The sequence below is a fragment of the Neltuma alba genome, unplaced genomic scaffold (genome assembly GCF_004799145.2).
Source record: "Neltuma alba isolate B1F8T4 unplaced genomic scaffold, ASM479914v2 tig00003408_pilon, whole genome shotgun sequence".
Taxonomy (NCBI): Eukaryota; Viridiplantae; Streptophyta; class Magnoliopsida; order Fabales; family Fabaceae; genus Neltuma; species Neltuma alba.
Genome location: NW_021633273.1, coordinates 89,989 through 114,475, shown reverse-complemented (window position 1 = coordinate 114,475; position 24,487 = coordinate 89,989). Strand labels below are relative to the sequence as shown.

Sequence of the window (24,487 nt, the reverse complement as noted above, 5' to 3'; positions counted from 1 at the left end):
TTTCCTTGTCCTGCTATGAACAAGCATATTAGGTCCCGTTTGATATGAGGTACTGAATTTTGGGGCACTGGGCATGGGATTGGAAATGGCATTGGGCATGGGATTGGGAATGAGATTTATTTTTAAAATCGTGTTTGGTGTGACGTGGGATTAAAAAAAACCCAACAAGGCCGATATCTAACAAAAATTAGTTAAAAGGCAAAATTGCCCACATATTCTATTGTTGTTGCGACTGCGGCCTTGATCGAACATGAAGATGGAAAATCGAATACCAAGAATGAAACACATATTAAATATCACATTGAAATCCATCTTTAATCCAAAGAAGCAATCAAGATTAAGAAGAAATATCCAGATTCAAGCACAAAGGAAATAAGGAAATCAAATTGAACTTGAATTCATGCTTTTTCGAACAGATCAACGATCTTGCAGGAGGAGAGTGTCGCTTGCAGATTTGGACATCTTCATGCTCGCCAAATCTAGTTTTAACATCGGGAATAGAGATGACGGAATCGCAAGGAAGGGAGGGAGATGACGGAGAGACGACTTGCCGAGGAAGAAGGTTGCTGACAAAATGCGGCAGAGGACAGAGTTAATGGAATCGCGATGAAGGGTGGTGATGACAGGGGAGGATGTTGCTGGAGAACAAGGTTGCTGATGGAATCTCACAGGAGGATAAAGATGATAAGGGGAGGACGTCGCCGAACTTTAATGGTTGCTGAGGGAGAAGAAGGGCATCAGGACTAAGTAGTTGATGGGGTGTAATTAAGCAAATTTTAGGAGGCTATTTTAGTAAGTAAACTTTCAATCCCAGGATTAAAATTGCAATACCAGGGGGGAGGGTGGTACTGGTCAATCCCATGAGCGTGGCATTGTGCAATCCTAAGTATTGACAAGTACTTTGTACCAAACATATCAAATTGAGTCATTCCCTGTCCCAATCCCAATCCCAGCCTCTCATTCCCACGTACCAAACAGGGCCTTAGGGTGCGCGGTGGTAAATTTACACATGGACACCTCTCCGGGATTATGGGCCTCAGAATCAAAAGCCCAATGTTGGTCCTTTGAACTAGGCCCACTGGGAGCAACGGTTGCTCTATTAGCAAAAGTTAGATGTTGATCCGAAAAAAATGGTAGAAGGAAAGTTAGAAATGGAACAGGGGAAAAGCTCACAAGGCTTGAGGAACGATAGCGAATCAAAGCCAACTTGAAATAGAATCACGAGATCCACGGCCTCATCCGGGAAAGTGAAAGAAGGTAGTTAGAATGAACCTTTGAAAGTTGTGACAACGAAATAAAATGAAGAGAGATATGCTTACGGCCTACCAAGTTGGACCTGGAAAAAGTGAACAACTTTGCATTCCTTCCCTTTCAATTTGGGGCAGGTTTCAATGGCCCTGATGAGTTACATTGAGGGTGGTTTTCATGCAGATCTTCTAATGTGTGGTCCCGATTTCCCAAGGCATTAATGTCGCCAATTATTTATGTGGCTCTTTCTCAAGTTATCATCGCATCACTCTGCGCCTGCTCCTTCCTCCCCTGCGATCTACACATTCATCATTGGTCACCGACTCACCGTAACCCATGCCACCGTTCACTTATCAGATTTCATATTCTGGTCTTTCTGTGTTTCAGGAAAATAATGGTCTTTTAAGAAATGGACCATATATCAGAAATTGAACTTGACACTAATTAAGGATTTTGGCATATAATAACAGGTTGAAGTCCCCTCGCCAGTCCGGCAATTCCCCGTGATGCAGGCTTTTGTCAACTTGATTCTGGTTAGTGCAGTGGACCCAATAATTATTTCTACGAGATAATGGGGATAAGATTAGAAGTAAGAAAAAGACGATCAATGAATGTTGGGGTCGAAATGAAATTAAAGTATAGTCGAATTAGTCAAATGTTTCGGCCATCCAGACGCGACATTACCATTGTGCAATCCAAGACGATCATATTGAGAGATTCGACCACCACAGCCATTTGTTGGTCAATTTATAGCCGATTTATTACAATTCTCCGCATGATAATATGCCTATTTCCCTCCTTAATTAACTTATAATTTTTTTGGTTCCCACATATTAACCTTCTCTTGCTGGCGAGTGATCGAAAAATGGTGAATAGCCATTATGTTTGACTGCTTCTCTTGCTATATCTATCACGTGTATTTGATAGCGATAAAAAGGAGAGTCTGAGTTTGACGCACCTTGTCTATAATGATGAAAAGCCCAGAGTGGGGAAAAAGAAAAGCCAGTGGCTTAAAATTATTTTACTTTTCTTCTCTTGCAGAAGCCTTATTCTGTAGAAACCATTACCATAATGGAATTTGAAGTAATTTCAGAGAGGCATTGTTCTCCGTCGAGAGTTGATTCTGAGAGCACAAGTAAACATCAGGACCACGTCTGGAAGTCACCGAAACGATGACTTCTTAGTAAGCTGGGAACATTGATAGAGATGTTCATGGTTCCATTCTTTTTATTATTTTAATTAAAATGTCACTTTCGTCCTGTTTAGAGAATATGACTCTTCGGGTTACGCACCACTGCAAAGTTAGTGACCAGAAAGCCCTTCTTTGTATTTTGTCGGCACATGCCTCCTTCTCCAAATGAAAGATTTTGCTTTGACCACTCTTGCACAGAAATAGCAGCCTTCACTCCTCATTAAACTACCTGCCCACGTCTCAAACACCCTTGTGAATGAAGAAAGTGTTATGCCTCAACTATTTTCCATTAGTACCATCTAAATCTCATTAATTACTACTCCTCCTACCCTAAGTATAGAAGTTAACTGGCTAGCGTATAAATATTAAAAAAAGTTAAGTTAGTTATTTATAATAATTGTATTTTAGTTTTCTTAAATGACCTCTTCTAATCATTATCTCATTAATAAAAACTCTGTTTAGTATATGCAATCAATATGGAGAATTTAAAAAAAAGTTTATAAATTTGAAAAACAAAATAAATTAAAATATTATATCTATCATCCAAGATAACTCTTGGCTAACTATTATATTTAGAATAAAAGTTATTCATGTTCGAAGGTTTGATTAGTGGTTCGAGTAATCAGACACTGCAGTCTACATGGTCACCAAGTGTTGTTTTATACTCGAAAATTGGAAGTCCAGGACATGCAAAGGAAACTGAAGTGAATCACCCAAAAAAGAAAGTAAGAAAGAGAAATTCCTCTCGCATTTATAAAATATTTCGTGGTCCTGTTTTTCATACTTGAGAGAAGTCAAGAACAGAGAGGAAGGGGACAATATATTGAGCATGACAAGGAACGTAATGATAGAGAACTGAGAAATGATTATCGATATTAGAGAAAGAAGGCTATACAGAGACCTTAAAACTTAACTCCCATGATTGGGTGACGGTAAGAACTAAGAAAGGTGCTTTATTTCCCATGCTATGCAAGAGAAATGCGTGGTTGCGAGAGACTGAGAGTTCATTCCTGAAAATTACTCAAACACTTGGGTGCCAGTGACTGATAATGACATCACTTTTCACTCACTTCTTCATTTATTATTCCCAAACTGAGTAAATGTCCATGCTGCCCCCCTAATCAGGATCCTCCAAACTAGGACACTGCCTCAAAAAATTAAATGTGTGGGGAATCATTGAAAATTGAAATGGAAGGGTCGTCCCATATGGTGTTAATGGCAGAAGGACATGGCGTCGTTGATAAGGGCATTCATTTCTGTCATTTATGAAAGGCCCAAATTCAATAACGACTGTGGGTCACACTGCCCTTAGTGTCTGGACCTGTCACCATATTGTAATATTGGCTTGGCGGGCAATAAATATTTCCCACGGAAAAAAAAAAGAAAAGTCCAACCAAATGAGGAAATAAAAGAAGAAATTTGTAGCGAGAAGTAACACAATAAAGAGGATTCTGTTTGTTTTTTCTTTTTGTTATTTTCTGGGGTGGCTTGATTAGTTGATTTAAATAATTAAATCCAGGAAAGTAGAGAGGGAATTGTGTGCAAGTTAGGTTAGATCTTGCAGATGAAAGTGAAGATGCGAAAGCAGTGGAGGTTGGTTTTCTTCATGGGATTAGAGTAATGAGCAAATCTTAGGAAAAGGAAGGGATGGAAAGGAAGTTGAGTGGGGCCTAAGATCCAACATTCCAACTCATGCAAGTGGAGGAAGCTATCATTAACAGTGTAATCTGTCGTGTTCTTAAAAAGGTTAAAAAAATCTGATTAAAGCCATGAGGGGGTCAATCATGCTCTAATGATAACCCCCAATTAGTATTTGCTTTAAAAAGCGTCATTATGTTACTGGAAGAGAGGAACAATGGTGGCCCCCGAAATTTCAGAGAGGCATTTTTTTTTTTTAAACACAAATGAACAAGATCCTTTTTTGACTGTACGATTTCTGTGCGAAGGAGGAGAAAAGCAGGGGCGGAGTGTGAGAAGGAAGCCATTGAAGAGTGTATGGGCAAAGCAATGAAGTGCATAGTGGTTATAGAAGATCTGTTAAAATGGCAGCCTTGTGTTGCTTCAAGACAGAATGAATCTCTAACATCACCAGCAATATCCTCTGTTTCAAGCAACCAACCCACTCTCAGTTTCTCTCTCTCTCTCTCTTCAATCTTTGTTTTTCACCCTGTTGGGGAAACTTGGATTATTTACTGAGCAGTAAAGCGTATGGGTTGGATTTTTGTATGAAATCATTTGTCTCTTGGATGGGAATATAGCTTTTAAATGTGCAACAATTTGACCCCACTCTATTATCAGCGTTGGTAAGTAGCAAGTCTCCTCTGATTTTGGGACATGGTTCGGGTAGCTCGCACGCATCTACATCCACACTACTGAATAGGAAAAACAGAATTGTAATTACTGTAAACGACAATATAAATTCTTGCATCGTTGGATTGAGTGATAAAGTTTTGTTTTTTGGAGGGAAAAAAAAACGAACTTGAAAAGAGTGAAACCTCAATTACATGCAAGTTCTGACGACAAAAGAACAGAACCCTGTTACGAATTACCTTCAATGGCGGACTACGTGGCTGAAGAAGAATAAATGGGCCTATTTAATTAGGGAACTTACTAATTAATTACAATTAGTGGGGTGGTGAGATTCCTTTCTGTCACTCCCAAGCAATGAGAATAAGTGAATTATAGTATCTTACACGTTGCCGACTCTGTTTTCACGCAGTGCTTGTCTGTCGCTGATTCCATTCCTGTTTTGCACTCCAATTTAGTTCTCAACATTTATTTATCTTCATTTCATTTCTTCAACGAATTTTTAATCCTGAACTTATGTAAACAAATCGAATTGGAAGGCGCCTGACTTAACGACAAAAGAGGAATTAAAAAAAAAAAAACACAGAGAGGGAGAAAGAAAGGGAGGTGATCTTGACTTGGCTACCCTCAAGTGGAGCAAGGAACCTTTCTAGATGTGTCACTCTCCATCTTTTACTGTTCTGTATTCTCATTTTATTCCATTCTCATGCAAAAGATCCACAAATTCCACTATGGATATCTTCTTTTTTCTTTTAGGAATCCATGATTTTTTCACTTGCAGAGAGCTTTCATGTGCTGCTAAGCATAAAGCCACTGGCTCCACCATAGATATCTACATACATATGCTTGTCAGGGATGGTTTTACTTATTTATGCTTGTTGGGTTTCTGATTACAAATTCAAAAGATGTATTGATTGAGATGAAAGAGAAGCCGGGTTGTTGAGTTGAACGCTACAAATAAAATAGCAGAGGGGAACGTGGACACGTGGTTGGAAGACTGAGTATGGAATAATGACAAGGGAGGAGGGTATAAATGTAATCACAATAAACTGTTACGGTGGGGGGGGGGGGATCATTTAAGCGATTGGTGGTGGCGATAACGACAGTTTGGTAAAATGAGAAAATACAAAACGAGGGAGGGCGGTTAGTCAGTCTCCTCCCTTCTGTTCAACGTCCCTTACCTGCAAAGTGTGTGAGAGAGAGAGAGGAAGAGAGGGAGAGAGAGACCAGAAAGTGTTGGAACATAAGGATAAAGAGAGGAACGAACATCAACTCACAACTTCTTCTCTCTGGTTTCTAGGCCTTTCTGTCCCTCTCTCTTCATCGTTCTGACGGTTTCGTTTTCGTATTTGCTTTCTCCCCTGCGTTCTTTGATTGCTTGTGCTTCTTATCCTCCCCTTCCTTCGATTTGACTTCCTCTGATTTTGATTCGGTCGCTGCACCTTTCACATGGCTTTTCTCTATTGAGTCCGAAGTTGGAACGTAATTTCAGCCTCCCGGAAGAAACAATGACTTGGAAAAGCAGAGGTGAGCAACCTTCCAGGAGCCTTGTGTCGAAGAAAGGGGCTCTTTTTCTTTGTCTGGCAAGTTTCTGTGCTGGGATGCTCTTCACCAACAGGTCTCGAACTTCTCTATACTTTGTTTTGTTCAATTTTTCCAAACGTAATCTCTTCTGGTCTTTTCACAATTTTATTAACTGTTTCTGAAAATGTATTCCAGCAATTCTTTCATGGGAAGCCTACTGAGGGCAGTCTCTTATATAATTCGTGTTCTCAGATCATAATACTTCATTCATTCTTATAACTTGTATGATACTGGGTTTTCAAGCGTTTCATTGATTGTCTTGCAAGAATTCCGAGTTCTGGATGCTTCTCAATTTGGAGGATTTTTTTTTTTTGGGCCGACCTCAGCTTGAGAAGTTTGATTTTGAGTCCTTCCAACTTATATGTATTCAGTTCCCCTACCTCTTTTAATATCTGAAACTTCTTATTTCGGAGTCAGCTCTGTTTTATAACTTGTCATTATAGGTGCATCTCAATTCATAGCAGAAGTGAGGATAGATCTGATATGGATTGGCATGTATTATTCATACACACGTAAATTCTTGGGCTTGAGATGCATTCCTTTGCTAATTCGGTAGTTGACTTTAAAACCAGTCGACTCTGGTCAGCTCCGCTTAATTTCGTGATAATTGAAGTCTTCGTTCAGTTGTCACTAGTGATATTTAGGGAGCCATGTGCAAGCTCAAATACCGCTCATTAATTAAAATGAAATAAATTAATTGAATAAGTATAAAGATTGGAAAAAAAAAAAAGGAAAGAAATTGTTGAATTACTTCACTTATCTGATAACCCTCCATTATTCTCCATTCCCTCATCTCCTTCATGAGGAAGGCACCTCAATATCAATTTATTAATTTTCATTTTCAGTTAGTCTTCAGCTGTTTGCAACTTAAGCCGTTAATTTCGATTTTATTAGTTTAAAAGATGAACTTCAAATTTTTGGACCATGGTAGTTAGTTATTAATTAATCACAGTCCAACGTCTTTGGAGGTGTATTAATTTTCTTTTTCAACACACCGAACAGTTTTAAAACAAAGTCGTAAATATTGGTGAGGAGGTGTTAAAAACTTGTACTATACTTCATTGTATCAGATTAAACGTTAACATGGCGACTGATTTATAAGTCGGTTTTTCTGGTACTTGTCTGATGAAAAATGTAAATGTGTCAGGATGTGGACTATTCCCGAACCTAGAGGGCTTGCAAGAACAACAGCTACGGAAGCAGAAACATTGAATGTGGTCTCTGAGGGTTGTAATTCAAGAATTGTAAGCAATTAAGCATCACTTTCGTTTACTTCTCTTGATTACACTCAAGTTATGCTTACTAGGAGGGAAAATGGGATTTATTTCCCACCTGCCTGTATGGCCATTTCCACTCCTAAGCAGCATAGCCTTAATCAGTATGTAGTACCTTTAAATCTAGCACTTTATGTTCATCCTTCTAAAATTTATGTATTATCTGTTGGCCTCCCTTCAGTTGCAAGAGAAGGAAGTGAAGCGTGACGCTAAAAACACATATAAGGAAGTTTCCAAGACTAATAATGCCATACAGTAAGTTGAATAACATGATGTTGTTCCAAGTCCAAAAATTTTTGTTACTTGGTCCGCTAGACTTATTCGGCTGTATTATTAAATGCAGAACTTTGGATAAAACAATTTCAAACCTAGAGATGGAATTAGCTGCTGCAAGAGCAGCTCAAGAGTCTATTAGAAATGGTACTCCTGTATCAGAAGATCTTAAGAGAGCTGAATCACCTGGTAAGAGAAGGTACCTGATGGTCATAGGAGTAAATACTGCTTTTAGCAGCAGGAAAAGAAGAGATTCAGTTCGTGCCACATGGATGCCGCAAGGTTTGTAATTTGAAGCCTGTTTTCTGATCTTCTCTTCATGCTTTTTTTAATTGGGGCAAAGCTCCTCAGATCGGTCTGTACGCAGTATTGGGTGTGTTTTCTGATGATTATTCTTGTGCCAACCTGGAGGATAGGTGATAAAAGAAGGAAGCTAGAGAAAGAGAAGGGCATTGTTGTCCGCTTTGTGATTGGTCACAGGTAGCTACTATATCTTTATGTCTAGGATGTTGCGGCATGATTGAATTACTTCGTGTTTTTGTTTCAATTTCAGTTAACATCAGCATAAAAGACATTAGCTGGATCACTATTCCTTCCAGCTACATCTTTAGTATTCAGATTTCCAGTTTGCTAATCATGCTCATCTGTATCTGTCGATTGCGACTTGTGCAATTCCGGTGTCTTTGTGATGTCTTCAAATGGATGAAATAAGCCATCATTACATCATTCGTAAAGTATGCTGAATGAATAATAAATTTAACCTGGTTTTTGCCCTTCTTTATGTAGTGCTACTTCGGGGGGTATCCTAGACAGAGCCATTGAAGCAGAGGACAACAAGCATGGAGATTTCTTGAGACTGGTATTTATTATGCCCCCCCTTTTGACTCATTGCTACTTCCCATCCAGATTCTACTCCTCTCCCCTTTGTTACTTGCATAATCTCTTGCCAAGCTAGTACTAGTATCATCTATGTCATTTTCAAGAGAAGACAGACAGCCACAGATTTACAAATCTGTGTACTTTGTCCCCGCAGGACCATGTTGAGGGATACCTAGAATTGTCCGCAAAGACGAAGACATACTTTGCGACTGCTGTTAAGTTATGGGATGCTGATTTCTATGTCAAAGTCGATGATGATGTTCATGTAAATATAGGTATATAAACTTTTACAAGCTTCAATAACCTGGATTTATGTTCCCTTGTTTTTCTTAGTTTGTGAGTCGTGAGCCGTGATTCATAACAAATTGAAGCTCTTGGCTTATTGAACATATCCACCAACGAAGCTTATTGAACATATCTACCAACTAAGCAAATAAATACACTTCCATAAATCTACAAGATCCGTTCCTGATTCCCGTGGGTTTATGCTTCCCTTGTATGCATGCATCATTTGTGCTTGATGAGATCTTTATCTTAAAGCTGTATTTAATCTGTTTCAGGAACACTAGGAGAAACTCTAGTTAGACACCGTCCAAAACCACGGATATACATTGGTTGCATGAAATCTGGCCCCGTCCTTTCTCAAAAGTGAGAACAACTTGCCTTTTATCTTTTGCTATTTGTGGAAGGATAGATTCAATTTCTAAGTTCTTACCTGCCTTGTCTGTTGCACAGAGGTGTGAGGTACCATGAGCCCGAATATTGGAAATTTGGTGAGAACGGAAACAAATACTTCCGTCATGCCACGGGACAGTTGTATGCCATTTCAAAAGATTTGGCTACATATATATCAAATAACCAGTAAGTCCTACTCCACCAAGCTTGTGAGATGTGAAAATGAAGAAAATGTAAGTGGAATCAAAATTTTGAGCTGAAGGGGTTTGAAATTATGATTGTCTCAGGCAAGTTCTTCACAAGTATGCTAATGAGGATGTCTCACTGGGAGCTTGGTTTATTGGACTTGACGTGGAGCATATAGATGATCGAAGACTTTGCTGTGGCACACCTCCAGGTGAATATTTTTGTTGACTGTACACTTTTCTGTGATCAGTAAATAATTGGATCGCATCAGTCTTTATCTGGTTCGAGGTTCTTACGAGAAGAATGGAGTTTTGAATTACTGAGTTGGTTCCTTTTGCAGATTGTGAGTGGAAGGCCCAAGCAGGCAATGCATGTGTTGCTTCATTTGATTGGACCTGCAGTGGAATTTGCAGGTCTGCCGAGAGGATCAAAGAGATTCATAGGCGATGTGGAGAAGGTGAGAAGGCGCTGTGGAAAGCCTCTTTCTAGGAGGCAACTTGCAGTTCTTCCTAACTCAGGAAGATTATCACCACGGTCCACGGCTATGAATCGTGGCTGCAAGATTTTTCTTTTTTTCTTTTTCCCCCTCTATTTTTTGTCAGTGAAATTAAAATATCATCTTACGAGAGAGAGAGAGAGAGAGAGAGAGGGCGCGTCCCATGGACATTCTGCATTTTAATACGAGAGATTGACCATGGTAGCGGCCAGAAAAGGGTATTGATGTAGTCAACACTCACACCAACAATTCTTTGATGCTTGAGGGGCCACCTCCTATGTTAATAGTTGCAAGGCTAATCAAGCTCCTAATAAATGCAGAGATATATTTGGCTGGGAGTGGCTGCCTCTCCTTCTGCCTTAATCTGATCTTTCTGTCTACCTACAAACTCTTCCAAGTTAATCTTAACGATCTTTCCGTTACATTTGCGTGTCAGTCTTCTTCCATTACTTGGATTTACCCTCCCAGCGTACTGAACCACTAAAAGGATAATTCCACTGCAGAACATATATTGCTTGAGCTTTCATGTTCGGTACACTCTTCAGTAAGCATTGCAAGTCCTTCATAGAATCTCAGGACGATTATGGCAACGCAAGGCTAAGATCTTTGGACAGATACAATGTGCCCGTCCGCTTTTTCTGACACCGAGTTAATGCAAGCCTAAAATTCTTCGAACCTCCCTCCGGAGTTAGGACATATGATACAATCCCCTTTTTTCTTTGGACCTTTTCTATGTTAGGGCATGATAACAGGTCAACAAAGACAGCCTAATGAGTGAATCTGAAAGTTGCTGAAAAATGCACGCCTAAGACCGGACGATCTTTTTTTTTAAAAAAAAAAAAAGGAAATTTGGAATACTATAACATAACGTAAGATGAAATTTGGAATTACGATGTTGGGTATGGTGAGAAAGGTCCGATCTCAGTTTAATATGAAACATTAAAAATAAAAGATAAAGATTATGATTGGGTTTGAGAAAAGTTATGAAAAAATGTTTAGTATGAGTAACTTTTGATTATATAAGATTAGATAATTTTATATAGATAGGATTGGAGAATACTACCTCTCTTTGTAATGTTTTCTAATCTCATGTACATGGATATGTTTAATACCACGAGCACTAGTACTAAACGCCTTTTTAACATAATTTTATAGTTACAATCCCAAGTCTTATTTATCTTTTTTAATGTTTCATACTACCTCCGGTTTTCAGTTGATTAATTTGAAAAGATTAAAAAAATAAGTTAAACTAATTATTTGTAATAAATAAATGTTATCTTTTCTAAAATACCTTTACTAATCAAGTGTATTGGTTAGAACAACTATTGTTAAAAAGATTATCTTAGAAAAAAATACTTAAATATAAAAAATAAAATAGATTAAAGTCTTATATTTATATTTAGGAACAAAATAAAAATCAAACAAGATTTTATATTAAGAAGCAGAAGTAATACTAAACGTGATATTAATATCCCTTTGGTCAAGGGATTAAGCACTGTCATAATGTAAGCTATGCCAAGTTACAGGAAACAAAGACGACGAAGGTACAAAAAGGAAAAATAGGTTGAGATGGTTTTCCATTGGGGGGGGGGGGATGGTACATATTTATTGCCGTAAATAGCAGGGCATGCACCGTCGGGAATATTTAACAAGGGCACATCTCCATGGCATGCGTTTGAGGAATCATCAACTGCTTATGTCCCACAAATCGTACTCAAAGCACTGTTCTAGAAAAATAAAATTACAGACTAAAATAATGTACACCGTCCTTAATATAAGCTAAAAGATTAATATTAATCATATATATAAATCTTATTTAATAATTAAGTATAGGAGTGAGGGAGAAAATTAAAAATAATATTTAAGATGTTTTGAAAAAATATATTATATTAAAAGTTTAATATTAAAGATTGAAAGAGTAATATTTAAGAAACTTCACTTTTTGTTCTTCAGTAACTCCAAGAAAGCTCAACAACTCATCAAACGTCATCAGGTGAGAGGTCAGCCCATATGAATTGGGAAAACTTGGCTCAAGATGACCTGACGTGACTCACCCAACCCGAAAACAACCTGGTTAAAAAACCAATTTAGTGGGTTAGCCTAGTTGATAATTATAACTTAGCGATTGAAAAATTGTATGAAGAATATTTTGTTATCGTACATCTATTCTAATATTTTACTAAGATGAATATTTAGTAATTTTGTTGCATAATATTATGATTTTAATTTGCCAAAAGAGTTGTATGGAAGATTGGAAAAATATTGTTAGTATATAATTGTTTTATTAGTGATTCAAGTTAATAAACTAATATTTAATCCATATGATATGAAAATTTAAATTATTTTTTATTTTTTATTTTTTTCATCAGTTTGACGGTTGACTCCGATCTAAAACCTAACCCTGCCTCAACCGATCATCCCTAACCCTACCTCAACTGGTCTGATTTTTAGCATGATATATTTTTATAAATTTAATTTAGAAATAAATTTAAATAAATTTAATTATTTTTTCATTCTTTTATTTTTTCCATATTAAAATTTTATAACCTTACTTTTTCAGTATTTTACTCGTTAAAATTTTATCTTTCCTCCATTATCTTCATATCTGACATTCCCTATTTGCGAGGCAAGTTAACTCAATGAAAACGCACATCACAATTGCGTTGCATTCAATAGTTTTCCTCCTTAATCGGACAAACATGAAAAAGTTATCTTATTTATATCTTGAGATTCAACTAGTTCATCAAATTTTAGTTTTTGCCCACAATAAACAACAGAATGTTCAAGTGGCCTCAGCTATCGAGTCATTCAAAATTCAAAACAAATCACAGCCAAAATATGGGATATCGCTTAATCAATTTCTTTTCTACACGGGTCAATCTAGCCATAACATGTGAAACATATAGACACCACAAAAAAAAATACATACTTAGAACTGACTATAAGTTAAGTACAAATATAAAAGAAAAAAAAATCACAGATTTAAAAATGGCTTCTGTGAGTTCAGTATTCAAGGTTGTCATTACGAAAGCATCCTCAATTCTTGAAGTGTTGGTCTATATAGAGAAGAAGGCAACACTACCCATAAGATAAAATAAAATGTGTGAATACTATATGCAGAGGAAGGGAGAAGAGAGTGCCAATGGATAAAGAACCGCACAAGGCACTTAGCCAAGATGTTGATTGGACTCAACATGAAACTTGAACAGAACTTTGGTGTTACTTTCATTTAACTTCCACCAGTTTCTTTCCAGAAAGGTGATTCATCGCTTGAAAAGAATTCGTTTATTGCCAGGAAATCGCAGTGAAGTAATGACATTAACATGAAACCAAACAGACAACGTAAAACAAGAAAAAGAATACCAGAAGAACAGGCGCCAAGGTGGCCGGGGGAGCAGTGGCACGTGATATTGGCACGGCTCAATCAAAAAGCAGAGCCCCCTCACCATCTAGAGCATTGCTTTCTTATTGAACCGCACCAATATCCCGTGAAGCCTATCCTTCACCCCCCCTCCTCTCCTCCTCGCCATGCAAGTTTTCACTGTTCCAGATAGATAATCACAGACTCATTTCAAGCATCAATCTTTTGATGAAAAGCTCATAAAAGGCCTTCTCTGAGAAGTGGGAATTCACGTACCATCGTAAGGGTGGGGATGGGAATGACAGCGAAGTATGAATGGAGAAGAATCACAGCATGGAGGTTAAGGAGTTTGATGTACAGAACAGAACAGAGAGGTAGCGAGAGAGAGAGAGAGAGAGAGGGAGGGAGCAGGAATGAATGAAGGTTTCAAAGGAAGAGGGTAGGGGCCAACATAAGAGAGCACGAAACATGGCAGGTGATGGGGGCATTGAAGGAGATGCATTAAATTCCCAACCACCTCACAACTAAGGAAGTTGGAATATTAATTTAAGGAGTACAGGAATCGTGATATGGGTTAGAGCAGACGAATCTGGAGCTTTTAATGCCTGCATTTATGGGTCCTGGGAGAGAGTGAGAGGGATGTTGGTTCGGTTCATCACTTCATCACCATGCCCTCTATATGGAATTATGGATCAAACTCTCCAATTTCAAATTCAAAATGAAAATACCATAACGCAACAAACAACCTTTTGCTTTATGGGTTTTGGTTTTTGCAACTCAATTGTCATCAATCACCCTGATCGCCTCCTCTCTGACAAGGCATTTGGTAGGTTCCATTAGAGCTTTCGATATTGGTTGACTAATTGATCGTTTTCTCAAGCTTGGCCTTAATTGAACAGGCACAGGAACGGGTCGGAAAGCTTGCACAACATTTACTATATCTCTGATTTAATTTCTTCACATGTTTCTGAAAGACCATAAATAATTGTCCCAAGCAGTAAATTAAGATATAAAGTAAAGGACTGATGAGCTTACATCCGTGTAAGTTTTCCGAAATGCCTCTCCGTTGCCCGTAATTGTTTTCTTGTAAAAAGTGTGGAATAATAAGAACTAGCTAGGCATGTCCACGAGTTCTGCTAAAACTAGCTGAGTTATAATTTCTTTCGGCTTACTGTATTTTATATTTTGTTGGTTTTGGAATTGGATATCAATGACCTGACCGAATCTTCCTGCTCCAGAGAAAAGCCTCCGGCTTGTTGTCAATTTAAGTAATCTTTGACAAATTTTTTTTAAAAAAATCATGCTATAAAACTTCTATTTAACAGAAATATGACCTAATCAAATAAAAATTGGTCAATATATTAAATAATTTGTCACAAACATTGGAAAAAAGGAAAGATTTGAAGTAAAAACCTTCAAATTGCGCATACGATATCTTCTATAAAAAATAATTATCTTTTAGGATATTACTCTACCATTGACCAGGTTCCATTGACCAGCTGTTCGGGGTGGGGCATATCAGCTATACTTACTTGCAGATTGCTTTTTTTTTTTTTTTTAAAAAAAAGACCTTGACTATATAATATCTATAAATCTGAACATGATTTATGTACACTGTATAGCTATGTACAAATAAATAAGTTTTGTAAAGAAAAATAAAATATGCAGATAGTTATCAGCAAAACCTATTTAGGTTCCAATTAATGTCGTGGTTTGGGATTAACCGATGAAGAAAGTATCAGTTGTGGAAGGGGGCAAGTGAGCAGCCACCATCGTCTATTATGGAGTTTCATGATTAGACGGATGCGCATAAAACGCACAAGTTTCTCTTTGAGCGCTACAACCTTTTCAAGATACTAAATTAGGCAATTCTTACTCTCAGGGTAGATAAACATTTCTTGCTTCTTGTTTGCCCACATGGAGTTGGTTTCATTTTCTACCTTGACTTGGTTTTAATTTGCTTGTACGAGTTTTTTTTAAAAACTTAGATCCTGAGGGAATAGCAAGGCCTAGTTTCTGCCAATCATATGTGCAGATGCGTAAATTTCACCTCCTCATTGGCAGAGCACCATTACTAAAATGGAAATGGTAACCTCGATCATAGAAGAAGATTCAGAAAAGTATAGTCGGAGATGAAAATAGAAAACGATGACTTGGCAGTAAATTAGCATTCCATTAGGGAGCAGAATGAGGGTTTAGTTAAAAAAAAGAGGAGCATGGGGGGTTCACCCACTAAAACTACCAGCAAGAGAAAGCCAGACATTTATTACTAAACCGCGTCAAAACTCAGGACTAAAGAAGGCTTTGATGTATGTGTGTGTCCATTTGTAGCAAGGTCCCAGCAGCCTGAACAAATCAGGACTGTCCACCTATAATAGCTACGTTTCTTCTGTTTTTCTTTTTTCAGGGGGAGGGGCGATTAAAGACTAGGAAGCTAAACGTTTTTACTTGCATGAAATCGAAGTAAGTTGAGAGATGCTATATATATATATATATAGAGAGAGAGAGAGAGAGGTAGTATAATACTATCAACGGGGGGCATACTTGTGGGAGCAGAGTAAGAAAAGGAGGCATCTACGGATTATGTAAAAGCGGCCCCTATACTCCTTTAGGGTTCTCATCAAACATGTCTCCCCGCAGGATCCTCTGCTGTAATATTGCTGCTCATCACCTTCTCGTCTCTGGGCGCACAAACACCTTCCCATGTTACTACGAGATGGAGGCCTCGTCCAGCCCAGGCTTCTATATATAAAGAGAGAAATGGGAAGATTGTGAAAAGCGTGGCGTGAGATTAAAACAAGCCATGCCAACATGAAGCTAAGTACGGTAAAGCGTGAAGGAGCAAAGGGCGGTGAAGGGTCGGTTTAGAAGGGGCGACCCAACCTCACGACCCGTCACCACAAGGCCCACACTCGCAGACTCTCTGTCTGTTTTTGGGCCCACCTCTTATGACTAGTCACATGAAGATCACCAGTTTGATCTTTCTTGTATTTTTAGGTAGTTAATGTCTATTCTTCTAATTAAAAATATTTTTAGTTTTTTTTCCTCCTAATTTTTTAATACCATATCGTATTTCCACAACTCTTGGATTACATTCCATTATTCTTAGATCCAATCAAAGTAGATTTGCTCAAGGCTTTTTTACATTCACATGAAATTTAACCTAAAAGTTTATGCTTAAAGATCTACTAATATAGAGTCACTCGTTCCAATAGAATCAATACCTATTTGTCTCATTCCTACAAAATTTATTTTTAAATTCAACACCGAATTATTTGCTTAAAAATAACGCGCTGTATTGTTACTGTTTTAATAAAAAAACACTATATTTAAAAGATAAAGAATCAATAACTGAACTAAAAATTATAAAAAGTATACGCATGTTTTATTATTATTATTATTATAAATTATACATATATTTAGTAGGGTATTTCAATTCTGTAATTTAAATATATATAATGCATATAAGTTTATTTTCTTACATTTTGCAGTACAATTTAATGATTTATAGTCCCCCCACTCCCCCAGAAAGCACCCCGGGAATGATGGATTAAAATGGACCTCCAATAACCACAGGCCACAGCGGCTCAGGCCCAAAAAGAAAAAGGCGCTCGCGCGCACACAGGCAGCGTATGCAAGACGGAAGTCGGAACGTAATTAACAAGCTTTTCCTTAACTTGCAGTCGAATTCGTCCTCTGGGCGTTCGCTCGATGTGATTATTCTGGAGTTCCTCCAGCTCTACTCGTTTTCTCGCTCGTTGCCGTTCTTTTTTCGTCTGGTTAGCATTACTGGTTCACCCTTGTGTTTTAAGTTAATTTGCTCTTCCTTCCTTTGTTTGATTGATCAATCGCTCCATTCATAGAAAACCCTAACTCTGTTATAAGGTATTTACCTGTTTTCATTCTCGCAGACATTGCCATGGCAAAGAGTTCGTTCAAGATGGAGCATCCCCTTGGTTTGTTTTTATCTTTTTTTTCTTTTGTTCCCGTTTCTTTAATTTTGGTTATGTTTTTTAGATTGTTGGATAGGATTTCGTATATGAGAAATCTGTATTTTGTTCGAGCCAGTTTGTAGACATCGGCCTTTTTATTTCCTTGTTGGAATTTGTTAAAATATGAAATTTTGTTTCTATCTCATAATTATCCAAAATCTATGTATTAAAGTGCGAAATTTCATTTGCGAGACTTAGTATTTTGGAATCCCAGTGCTCGTCCTTTTCTGGGGAAAAAAAAAGATACAAAGTTTTAATCAATCGAGGGTTTCTTTCCCCGCGCTGGTTCCATCTACCTTGGGCAGAAATGTTGAGTTTGTGCATTGAAATATATATACTTGGTGCCCGAAATAGTTTTGAATGGGGTCGGTTGTTAAGGTGTGGGTTATACCATTTTATTGCTTACTGGTGTTTTGACATATATGTCATCTTGTTTTTATCCATATGAAGCTTTCTAAAAGTCTGTATCGAATAAACGTCATCCCTAGCTTCGTTAAGGCTTTCAAGCCCCCCCTCTCTGTTTGTCCAACTTCTGTTCAGTATTAAATATACAAATATTATGTGGCAGAAAGGAGACAGGCTGAAGCGGCTCGAATTAGAGAGAAGTATCCAGATAGAATACCAGTGAGATTTCATTTCAGTTGTGTGAATTTGTCATTGTATTCTTACTTATTGCTTATTAAATTGGTTGATATTTTGGCATAGGTGATTGTTGAAAGGGCTGAAAAGAGCGATGTTCCTGAGATTGACAAGAAAAAGTTAGTTTCTGCCTCTGTTTTACTCTTTAACATGGCCTATTGCATGATCTGATGTTTTGTAAGCGTGCACTGATTTGACAGCGTTCTCATGGTGTTCAATGCAAGGAGCTTTGCTCTCAGCAGTTTGGTCAGAATGTCCAAATCTGGTCTTACTAGTTTTCGCCTGCACTGATCTTAACTCTTAATGGATCTTCCCTCTAATTGTTAGACCTCTTAACATAGCGTCCTTCCTAGAAATGAATGAAGCATCGCAATTGATCTTTGACTTAATCCAACCAAATGTTCTACAGCCTTTTTTAAGCATGGAAGAAATAGTATTCTTTTAGTATTATCTCTCATAGATGCTTTGAATTCTCTTGGCAATCAATCCTGAGTGTTCTATGTTCTGTTATGGATGTTAGGATCAGGATGACCTACGTTCACCTTTTATATATCTTGTTTCACTCCCTTTTCAATTTTATTTATTGTATAAAACTTTTTCCCCTGTAGGTATCTGGTTCCGGCTGATTTGACTGTTGGCCAGTTTGTGTATGTAGTTCGGAAGAGAATCAAGTTGAGTCCTGAGAAAGCCATCTTCATTTTTGTCAAGAACATTTTACCTCCAACTGGTAAATTAAGCAGGACTTTTCTGTATTCATTTTGTTTGAGTGGTGGGTATTTTTGTTGGTAATTTGTGATCTGATAAAGTGGTTTCTGTCCATGTAGCTGCTATTATGTCTGCGGTTTACGAGGAAAATAAGGATGAAGATGGATTCCTGTATATGACTTACAGCGGGGAAAACACATTTGGGACTTTGATCTGAATTATGGCGTGCAGCAATCCATGTAAATACGTCTTCCCAAAAAGAAAATAAATAAGCTGTGGGAAGAAGCTAGTATGGTTGTAAATTCTTCTGTATTTTTAACCTTGTTTTTCTTTATGAATACTGCGGCTTTTTCTGAAACGACTGTAACAGGATATTGAATATAGGCTTGCAATTGCATTCAGATGTAAGATTATGCCGGAGGGGTACTATTCGCATCAAGTCCTGTGCGACAATTTATGAATTTATTTAATTTTAATATGTTAAAAACATGTCATTGCTCATCATGTTCATTATTGAGAAAGTTGCGTAAGCCCTTAACAGAAATTAGTAAATTACATCTGAATACCTACCAAAAAGAGAAAAATAAATTAGATGCGAATAAATGATACTTAGTTGAAACACGCTATGGTTTGTATTTAATTTGATTGGGAAAGTAGTGCACGAAAGCGAGTTCTGCCGGCGTTGAAAGCCGTTAAAAAATCAAGGGATGGCAAAGTGGAGAAGTGCTACCGATGCAACTTGAATTAAAAGATTAATTAATCAAGGATATGACATTCGAAATGCGAAGTATTCAGGTAAAATAAGAAAAAATACGTTCATGTTCAAGTAAAGTCTGAAGCAAAATTAGATCTCTAGTGCATATGGAAAGGCCAGTAAAAGCTATAAGAAAGAACAAAAGACAGTCGGAGGAGGATGAAATTATAGGCATGGTGGAATCACAGTGTCGGAAGGTGGAGGGAGAGAATGGGGAAGGTTCACTTGGAGGAAGAAGCCCTCTTTTGATATTGATTCTTGACCCATTTGAGACCAGCGGAGGTGCCGCTCTTGAGTTTCATGGCTCCCACTACTGCCGCCTCCTTGGCTTTGTCAGCGCCCACCACTGCCGCCGCTTTGGCTTTGTCCATTCCCGCCGATGCTTTTGCTTTCGCATCGGCCATCTTGCTGCTGCCGCTTCGCTTCTTCACCTGCTCATTCTCGTCCTCACTCCCGAACCCACCCGCTCCCCACTGGTCTGCCCAATTCGGAGCTTTGCTTCCCATTAGGTTCTTCTTCGATTCCAAAAAATAAAAAGCTAATCAATAATTATGCATGCTAATTGAAGACTATGGACAACTAACAATAGAATATCAAAGGAAATTGAGTAAATAATCATTCATTAGCTTATTTGGAGTGCAGGTAGCAATAAATTCAGTCAAAAACACCTAGTCCAAGCCTGGGGGAGTGGATTGTGACATCCGATATGAGAAATCAACGAGATTTGTTTATAAAAGCTTGGCCACAGCCAACAGAGAAATCGAGGGTTTATGTTGGGGAAGATTTCTTGGGTTTTCAAAGTGGGATCTATTCACCCAAAGGCCAATATACCATTCGGCGGATTGCATGATGGATTCGTGCTTGAAAACATTGGCGAGGGTGAAGGGAAAAAGGAATTACGACGTGGTTAGAAAAGAGGGAACAAGTGAGACGGAGGAGTCCAGAATCCAGAAAAATCAAGAGCGGGGAATGAACAGAAGAGAGAGGGGTAAATAAGGAGAGAGAAGAGATAAAACAAACGGTGAATATATACCTTTGGTGGGGATGATCTGGAGGAACGAGGAGGGTGGCGGAGGGCCCAAAGAAGCTCCGACAGCAAATGAAGGAACTGGGAAGATTGATTGATTTGAGAGGATGGGTGCAGGTAGATTTGGAGTTTGGCGCGTGCGAGGGAAAAAGACTTGCGCTGGTAAATATATAGATAATAATAAATGGGCACAGGTCAGCACGCGGTGGGATCACTTTCACAGTTTCACTGCCTTACGTGTGCGAGCGGAAAAGAGGATTCCTCTTCCACCACGCCATCTCTCTCTTTCTCTGATTTTGTCTATTTCATAATAATTCATATCGCCAGTTTTTTGACCAGTAATGTAATTCAAATCGCCATTTACTCCCTTTGTATTTAGATATTATTTCATCTAAAAAAATTATCTATAGATGAATAAATCCCAAAAAGATAATGAATACATTCAATTAACCCTTTTCCAGTAAATATTAAAAATCGATAAATATCACTATCAGATAGAATTTTTTGGCTGATAAAAAATATTGCTTATATAGTTTTTTTTTTTTAAATGCAGATCTTTGATTTCCCCTGATTCTCTTCTAATTAATCTTCTAGATGCAAATCTTTGGTCCTCGCAGAGACAGAGAGAGTCAGATATATATATATATATATATATATATAATATACACGCCTGTCACGTCAATATGATTATTCTTAGTAATGGTTTCTTTTTTCTTCCCAAAAAAATAAAATCCTCTCATTTTAATTTACCTGTTCCCTCAACTCCTCAGTGTAACACTAATAAGAATTGGTGTGGTTAATAAGAAATCAGTTCATATCTTATAAAGAGACATTCTCTGATTCTGATAAGTCTCCGAGACCAACTTATCTAAACTTTTATTTACCAAAAAAGGAAGGAAAACAAACCTCATCATGGTAACACTTTTTTCGTTTTCAATTTTCATTTTAGTTTGATTTCTCAGTATAAGAGTTAGTTTGATATTTAATTTAGTTTTAAATAAGACTACAATCTATTTTGTGTCTTATATTTTTTTAAGGTAGTCCTTAATTTTTTATAGTTGTTGTATATGTTAAAATTTTATCCATTTGTAGTTCTAACTAATACGTGTAATTAATAGAGATATCTTAGAAAAAATAGTACCTATTTATTACAAATAACTAATTTAATTAATTTTTTAAATTTATTTTAATTAATTAACTAATTCTTATATTAAATACCGTGTATATAGATTTTATCTCTTATCTAATTTCAAGGGGAGAATAAGATAATAACATTGTTAGTCCAAAAAATATGGCCGAAACGAAAATTAGTATGAAGCCTTAGCTGTTGGAATTGAACGTCCAGTTTTATACGTCAAATTTGGCCCCGAAAAAAAGTCTGAGACGTCAAATTTCTTATTTTTAAAAGAAATCACTCATAATATTTCCGATATATTCCCCTTTTGTTATCGCCTCAATCATCGATAATATTTAAGGTGATATTTCAACCAACATGATCGGAAAAACAATATGATTCACATTTCAAATCCTAAAAAAATAATCACAGAGATTTATACTTTCACAATTAAAAAATATGTATCCATAACTTGAAAATGCAAAATGCTTATCCTCTTGTTGGTTTTTTTTCAAATTGAATTTATAATAAGCTTATAATATAAACGAATTAAATATATTGGAATTAAAATCACATTTAATTACTCCCTCCGGTCCGTTTTATAATATACAATTAACTAAATCACATTATTTAAAAAATTAGTTAAAATTAGTTAGGTGCAATAAATATGTAAAGAGTGTAACGTTTTTGCCAACAATACCCTCATTTATGTGGAAGAGAGATAATGTGTGGGGGAGAGAATGAATAGGAATTAAATACAATTATATGAGTAATATGAGTAATTAAATAGGGATAAAATAGGAAATTAACACATAAAATTTGAGACAACCTATAAGTGTCTCTTATAATAAGGAACATGATATACTTTACAATTGCCTCTCATAATAAGGAATAGAGGGAGTAATATTTAATTTCTTAGTTGTGTTAAGTGGGGCCAGGAAAAAAAAATCCCAACTTACTATTTATGTATAGAACTGATGATTCCGAGTACCAGCTGCTGGAATAGCTCAGTTGGTTAGAGCGTGTGGCTGTTAACCACAAGGTCGGAGGTTCAAGCCCTCCTTCTAGCGATTTATTAATGTATTTTTCGCATCTTCATTTTTCAACCAGGGACCCGCAGTTAAGGATGAAAAAATGCCTGCTTCATAATGACCTTCTCCGCAACGGACAAAGTGCCAAGTCTCAGACAGGGGTCCTTCTCTCGTAGCTGCCTGTCAAATTTTACTGGGCAGACTGGCAAGGTCGCCTGCTCACATGATATCTTCTTTTGGGGCAAGCCGCAATGCACCTGCGCTCCTGTGTAGTTCACGCCATTCGGCAACTAACTTGCGATAATTCCCATTACCAGTTTTCTGATCTTGGCTATTAATTGATACAGGGGTATCCCTATATGTATAGTTCATCTTTTTCTCTCACCAATGCGTCCCCTTCAATTTTTTAATTTTACCAGACTGATTAAATGAATTGGAAATTATAATGACTTCAATTTGCAGGTACTTCCCAAGCGTATCTGAACAGTGTTGGTGGGAAGATGCTTGAAGCTGTACTTAATCATGCCAACAATTACGCACGCACGCACTCCTCTTTGCGGAATGATATCTCAATATGACAAGGTAACAATATTCATGAATCTCCATTCATATCTGCTGTATCACCAACCTGCGTTTCTTTCCTTTTCCTGCAATAGTTTCAAGTAACACTAATTTACAGTGTGAAAACGAATGTGCGGACAGAAAGAGAGGGAATGATCGGGGAATCTGGCGGACATGGTGTAGAAGGTGGTAAGGATACGATTTACTGATGAGCACCCAATGCTCATCAGATCTGGACCGTCCAGATTAGATCTGAACGGTCCAGATTTATTTTTTATTTTTTAAAAAATAATTATTTTAATAGGTATAGGATAAAAAATAAAAATAATCTCTTAACTATCATTATTTAAAAATATAATTTTTTTATTTTAAAATAATTATTTAATAATATTAAATCTGGACCGTTCAGATTAATCTGGAGATCTGGACAGTCCAGATTGCTCATCAGGTCATCACCTGATGAGCACCGAATGGGGACCCGGTGAGGATATGGAGGGCCTTATGCTTGCTTCTTGTTTGCATCGCTCTGGGGACTCGGCTGCCGCAATGGAAGGACGCGTCGAAGAAGGGAAAGTGTGGTCCAACAATATAGTAGAGTCAACTAACTGGGAATTGAAAGAAAGTTGGCAAAGTGATTGTTCAGGTTAAGCCCGGCATTTGATTAATACATGCTTTTTATTCATATAATGTTCGAACCTTATTTCTTCTGTACCTTTGTATGAAACTTGGTTGTTTCACGCCTACGAAGTATGAACTACGTACGACGGGTTGGCGTACGCAAAAAGAGTTTACTCTCGTGATATCCACTGTCTACCTCTTAACATCTGGATAATCAGACGTCTCCCGCCATTTAGCTGGAAAGGAAATTATCAAAAATAATGTGTGGGGGCTCCAACCCTGAACTTCGTGGAGTCCCGTTTTGAAAGGAAAAAAAAAACGAAAATCACTGTCTTCGCTGCGTTCACTGTTCCGCATGGTGGGCATACTAGGAAACAGAATATCGCACTCCAGAAAAAGTCATAAATATTATTGTGCAGTAGAAATTAGAAAGATGAACATAAAATGTCTCTATCATATTAGTTTTTAAGACCAGGTACGTAATAGCTTAGGTTAACTCCGCCTATGTTGTATAGCCGGTCCCAAGCCCGGATAAAGGAGGAGGGTTGTGTTAGGCCCTCGACAGCCAACG

General features: G+C 37.5%; 3 protein-coding genes and 1 non-coding gene across 4 annotated transcripts; 3 read left to right on the top strand and 1 right to left on the bottom strand.

Annotated features, from left to right (window-relative positions):
- Positions 1 to 5,906: 5,906 nt before the first annotated feature.
- On the top strand, positions 5,907 to 10,536 carry LOC114741494 (probable beta-1,3-galactosyltransferase 2). The gene is made up of 11 exons (XM_028929772.1): positions 5,907 to 6,365; positions 7,479 to 7,575; positions 7,787 to 7,860; positions 7,949 to 8,160; positions 8,295 to 8,358; positions 8,665 to 8,737; positions 8,912 to 9,032; positions 9,318 to 9,405; positions 9,493 to 9,618; positions 9,720 to 9,829; positions 9,959 to 10,536. The coding sequence occupies exons 1-11, from the start codon at positions 6,256 to 6,258 to the stop codon at positions 10,105 to 10,107; spliced, it is 1,224 nt and encodes a 407-aa protein (XP_028785605.1). The 5' UTR covers positions 5,907 to 6,255; the 3' UTR covers positions 10,108 to 10,536.
- A 6,619-nt stretch (positions 10,537 to 17,155) lies between these two features.
- LOC114741503 (autophagy-related protein 8d) lies at positions 17,156 to 19,229 on the top strand. Its single transcript, XM_028929781.1, has 6 exons — positions 17,156 to 17,254; positions 17,387 to 17,431; positions 18,036 to 18,091; positions 18,173 to 18,225; positions 18,715 to 18,833; positions 18,931 to 19,229. Exons 2-6 carry the CDS (start codon positions 17,395 to 17,397, stop codon positions 19,026 to 19,028), a joined length of 363 nt encoding a protein of 120 aa, XP_028785614.1. The 5' UTR covers positions 17,156 to 17,254; positions 17,387 to 17,394; the 3' UTR covers positions 19,029 to 19,229.
- A 372-nt stretch (positions 19,230 to 19,601) lies between these two features.
- Positions 19,602 to 20,641, bottom strand: LOC114741525 (uncharacterized). Its single transcript, XM_028929809.1, has 2 exons — positions 20,599 to 20,641; positions 19,602 to 20,080 (listed from the first exon to the last, which is right to left on the bottom strand). Exon 2 carries the CDS (start codon positions 20,069 to 20,071, stop codon positions 19,787 to 19,789), a length of 285 nt encoding a protein of 94 aa, XP_028785642.1. The 5' UTR covers positions 20,072 to 20,080; positions 20,599 to 20,641; the 3' UTR covers positions 19,602 to 19,786.
- Positions 20,642 to 22,702: 2,061 nt separating this feature from the next.
- On the top strand, positions 22,703 to 22,776 carry TRNAN-GUU (transfer RNA asparagine (anticodon GUU)). The gene has a single exon. It is a non-coding gene; the product is annotated as a tRNA-Asn (tRNA).
- Positions 22,777 to 24,487: the final 1,711 nt, after the last annotated feature.